Genomic DNA, 4,695 nt, shown 5'->3' with positions numbered 1-4,695 from the left:
ACACACACACACACACACACACACACACACACACACAAAATGAAACATTCACTGTGGACTTCAGTTAGAAATCTTTTTCTTTTTTTCATTTAAATTTTCAAGTAACTATTACTTTACAGTTGTTTGAGGAGGGGGTTAACAGTGTTCAAATAAAATGTTTTTAATAATACTAAGAATATAGTTTTCAGAAATTAAATGTCAAGGTAACATCTTAGACCTATTGCCTGAATAGCCAACATGAGAAAATAAAGCGTGTTTGTGTGCCATGGTTTCCACTTGAACAACTCAAAAAGGGGAACACCTTTTAATGTTTGCTCATTCTAAGCACCCACTGTTATCAGTTTGGCTGTATAGTGTACTTGCATGTGTTTTAACATACTATATTTGTGTAAAGATGGACATCACTTCAGAAGTGATTACATAGTGGTCAAATTTGTTCATAAAAAGTCAGTGTCCTTCAAGGTCAGAGATAGTAATTGTACAAAGGTAAATTTATATCAAACTTAACTACGAAGGTAATAGACCATGTCCATTAAAACTCCAAATGATACTGGGGATACAAATACTTGTGTATGGAAGTACATTGCTAATATAACAATAAAATAACAATTTATAAACATGATAAAATGGTTTTATTTTGGGGAACGTGTATTTCAACAGAACATTGGACGGTATATCAAAACATGCAGTGTTTCCCCCAAAATATAACTACTTCATTATGCTAATTAATAGTTTTGGTAATTTACTATTATTGGGGATATAAGTTGTCATTTCATTATTTTGTTAGATGGCATTACAAGCTTGATTTTTCTATATGTTCTAACTAACTGTTAATTTAGCTGGCACACTACTACATGAACCTGCCATAAACTTTCTGATTAGATTATTAAAAATAATCAAGATGTAATATTAGGTTCTCTTATTAGGAATTAATTTTAACAAGTTTTTCTTTTGTAAGCACTTATTTTGGAAACAGTTATAAACATTTGGAGGCAATGTGATGGATATTGTTAAAATAGCTAAACAATTTATTGTAATGATGCATATTTATAACAAATATCAAGTTTCAGTTGGAATCTTTCTGCGAACAATTTCATTTTATTAAACTGTGACAGTATGGTGTGTAATGTATGCTAAACAAAGATGACATAAATCAATGGAAATTTTTCTTCTGTTTTAGGGTTTCAACGTCGACCCAGAGGTCCTAGATTCCGCCAAAACCCAGCCAATAGAAGGGATGTGCTACAGTTTGAAGGAGAATATGATTTTGAACAAGCAAATGCAGAGTTTCAAGAACTTGAGAACAAATTGGCTAGAACAAAGATAGGTAACCCGATCTTGTTTATAATTTTTTATACTTTTGTATTTGGTCTATTCTTTTTCTTCCATTAGAAAATTTTAAGTGGTATCAACATCTAACTTTCTTTTTTAATTGTCCCCCAATGAAACAGCATTAAATCTACAGATTGTGGGGTCGGGTATTGTGTCAAGTGTGAAAATCACTCTACAGGTGTACTTACTAGTCTTAAATAGCATGTTGGGGATTTTGTATTAGTTATGAATAAACTAAAAATAGATAGTATTTCAAAGTTACCATTAGCATAATTTTTGTATTTTATTTTGTTTATATTGGATTTTCAATAATTTATAACCATATTACTGTAGTATACTTTTTTTTTTAATGTATCTCCCCACCTTTTGATGGAATTGATTTTCAGCTGTTACCTCAACTTAACTACTCTTCTTGCTTGGCAGATGATAAGAAGGACGATTCTGGAAATGAAACGCAAGCTGGTGATGTACAAGATGAGGATGATGTCGTTTATTATGATAGGAGCAAGTCTTTTTTTGATAACATTAGTTGTGAGGCCTTGGAAAGAAGCAAGGGGTAAGAGTAATCGTGCATTCATATTCATACTTTTACTCTGTCATTTAATGCATTAAAGTTGGTAGAACAAACACTAATGTTTCATTAAACCTTCCCCCCCCCCCAAAAAAAGCATAAATGAGGTAAAAATATGATTCTAAAAATTAATTTCAAAGTAATAAAAACTGCTTTTTTAAAATGCATTCAAATCCTTTTTATAAATAACAGTATTTCAAAGAAATGTTAGAATAATAAAACAACAGATTTTTCACATATACTTTCATTAATTAAAGTACTGCCGTTCACATCTGTCTCAAGCAATGTTTATTTCTAGAAACTTGCGACGTGTGGATTGGCGACGTGAAAGAAAACTGAATGTGGAAACTTTTGGAAATTCGGCTAACTTATCTCGCCGTTACCCCTGGCGAGGTGGTCGTGGTGGTTTTAGAGGTTATCGAGGTAGAGGTGTGATGAGAAGTAATAGGGGAGAAGGTCGAGGAGGTATGTTATGATGTAAGTCTGTTTTATTCTTAATATTGCTACATTTTTTGTTTGGGAAAATAATCCACAACTACTTGAGAATTTGTGATTGTGTACACCTGGTTAATTTTTTTTCATCATTGTGCAAGGAAACTTCAAAGTAACTTATTTTGAATAAATGCAGAAAATTTTATTTTTTCCTAGGTGGCTTCAGATCCCAACTAAGCAGCACTCCCACTAAAGAAGTGAATGCGGTTTAAACTCTTGAAGCCACTTGGTAAGACTTCTGTAATCCAGAATTTGAAGTATTGGCCTGCCACAAAATCACTTCTTCTCTGGCACTGTTTTAAATTGTGAAGAGTTTTTTTTGTTTTTTTTGGTTTTTTTTTTTTTCCTTTGTAAATTTTTCTGTTTTGGCAAAGGTATATGCCTTGGCTCTTCACTCTGCTGAACAGGGTGCCTGAATAAGCAATTAGTAGGAGTGCCCACTGTTGCCTTTCAAATGCCAAGTTGCTTGTTTTCAACTTCAACTACTTGCAACCTTGGACACCTGAACATTAAAGTCAAAGGAAATGTCAGTTTAGTTTAAGTTTTTAATCTTGTAAGTGGTGGCTAGAATTTGACAGATGTTTTTGTAGTATGTTTATTTTGATCAAACTAAAAACTTATAAACAAATTTGGGTTTTTGGAAGCTAAGAAACCAGTAACTGCTGTATGTTATTACAATGAATAAAAAATATTTTTGTTACATGCAAGTTCAAATATTAACAATTGGTTCTCCCACAAAAAATCATTGTTCACATAATTAATTCGATTTCATTTTTGCATACAAAGCTTTTAAGTGATAATAATGACCATTTTAGCTAGAAGTAGAGGAGGAGTTAAAAAAAAAAAAATATTTTGAAGGAAGATTCTTCTCTCTCTCTCTGCTTGTGGAGTTAGATTTTTTGTATATTCATACAATGTATTATTATTATTATTATTGTAAAGATATGTTTTATTTGAAAAAGTCTTGGATATAGAAGTTCCCAAGTGTTATTCTAGCTCATACTGTACTCTAGTTTAATTAGTTTAAATTTAATAAATAGAAAATGAGTTTCACCCACAATTGTGTGTAACTTTTGCTATTTGTAAACATGTTTTCTATGTGTAATAAATATATTCTTTTTCTTATTGATTAGCCTGCAACCTTTGTTCGTTACTTTTTTTTCTATATTGATAGGTTATTAATGTATAGATTGCCTTGATTATTTACTTAGAATACCCATAAACTTGTGACATTTATATATTTTACTCTGATGCAGAGGGGAGGGGGTGTGTAGTAAGTTATCTTGTGAATTCAGAATGTTAGTGTTTAGTACTGGAAAGGTGGAGACCTGTTTCTTGTTACTTTGTCATTCAAGTATGTTGGTGGTTACTAATGCAGTGGGGATGAGATGGCTACATATGATTATTATAATTTAATTTGTGGCTATAATGAAATAAGGCCTTTCACTTAAAGGGTTTAAGCAATATCCCAACTGCCATGAATTTTCTGTAAATAACCCATGTTCTCCACTCTTGTACATGTTGAAAACAATAAAAGAATATAAAAGCAATATATGGATTTGTTTTCTTCTTCTCCCTTCAACACCAAGACAGAACATTACATTTGTTCTTCATGGTTTCAAAACTTGTTATACATCTTTCTATTATTTTTGGATTGGTTTTAGGTACTTTTTCAAAAAAAACAAACGAAACTAATCAAAACCAAATTCTACTTCAAGTTCTATAACTAATTAAACACGTTGTTGGTATATAATAAGCATTTCAAAAATTCTACAATACTGTCTGACCTAAAGAAATTTAAGTAAATCCTATGTAGAACCATTAAGTATTTAAGATAGTTTGGTATTTTTCAAATTTATAAAATCTGGCAGAGTTTAAACATTTACCTCAGGATTTGGGAACACTTAATTGATAAACAAAAGAAATAGTATTTACCTGGTATGATAAAAGCGAACTAAAGGTTATCAGTAAACTTTTAAGATTTGGAAGAATTTGTATAATATACTACCAAAAATAATAAGATTCTATTCTGTAGTTATCTCATAATCAACGATGTGTCAGTTCTCTGGTCTGGATAGTGATTAATGATAAAACAATGAGGTTTTAGTATGTAAGAGGAAATGAATTTGAAATCCAAAGAAATTAAAAAGCAAATTGTATTAGATTTTAATAGGAGAATACAAAAATTCGGAAGTTATAACTTGGCATACGACAAATTATGTATATGTGGGAATGAAATTTTTATCACGAATGTATTTTTATTTTTAACAAATATTACGTCCTGAATACTTTCATACTTG

General features: G+C 30.8%; 1 protein-coding gene across 4 annotated transcripts in view; it reads left to right on the top strand.

Moving 5' to 3' along the window:
- LOC106473170 (protein LSM14 homolog B-like) overlaps positions 1-3,945 on the top strand; it is a 17,077-nt gene extending 13,132 nt beyond the window's left edge. For 3 of the 4 annotated variants that reach the window (XM_013933853.2, XM_013933850.2, XM_022401662.1), the window contains exons 5-8: positions 1,181-1,327; positions 1,756-1,888; positions 2,202-2,368; positions 2,552-3,945. In XM_013933853.2, coding sequence (XP_013789307.1) covers positions 1,181-1,327; positions 1,756-1,888; positions 2,202-2,368; positions 2,552-2,607 — 503 coding nt within the window. In that variant the 3' untranslated portion in view covers positions 2,608-3,945. Of the gene's footprint in view, positions 1-1,180; positions 1,328-1,755; positions 1,889-2,201; positions 2,381-2,551 lie in introns of all 4 variants that reach the window. The other variant, XM_022401663.1, reaches the window with a different exon arrangement.
- The last annotated feature ends 750 nt before the right edge of the window (positions 3,946-4,695 follow it).

The sequence above is a fragment of the Limulus polyphemus genome, unplaced genomic scaffold, assembly GCF_000517525.1.
Source record: "Limulus polyphemus unplaced genomic scaffold, Limulus_polyphemus-2.1.2 Scaffold5946, whole genome shotgun sequence".
In the NCBI taxonomy this organism is placed as follows: Eukaryota; Metazoa; Arthropoda; class Merostomata; order Xiphosura; family Limulidae; genus Limulus; species Limulus polyphemus.
Note: the sequence above shows the minus strand (reverse complement) of the source record. Positions and strands in the feature narration are given on the sequence as shown.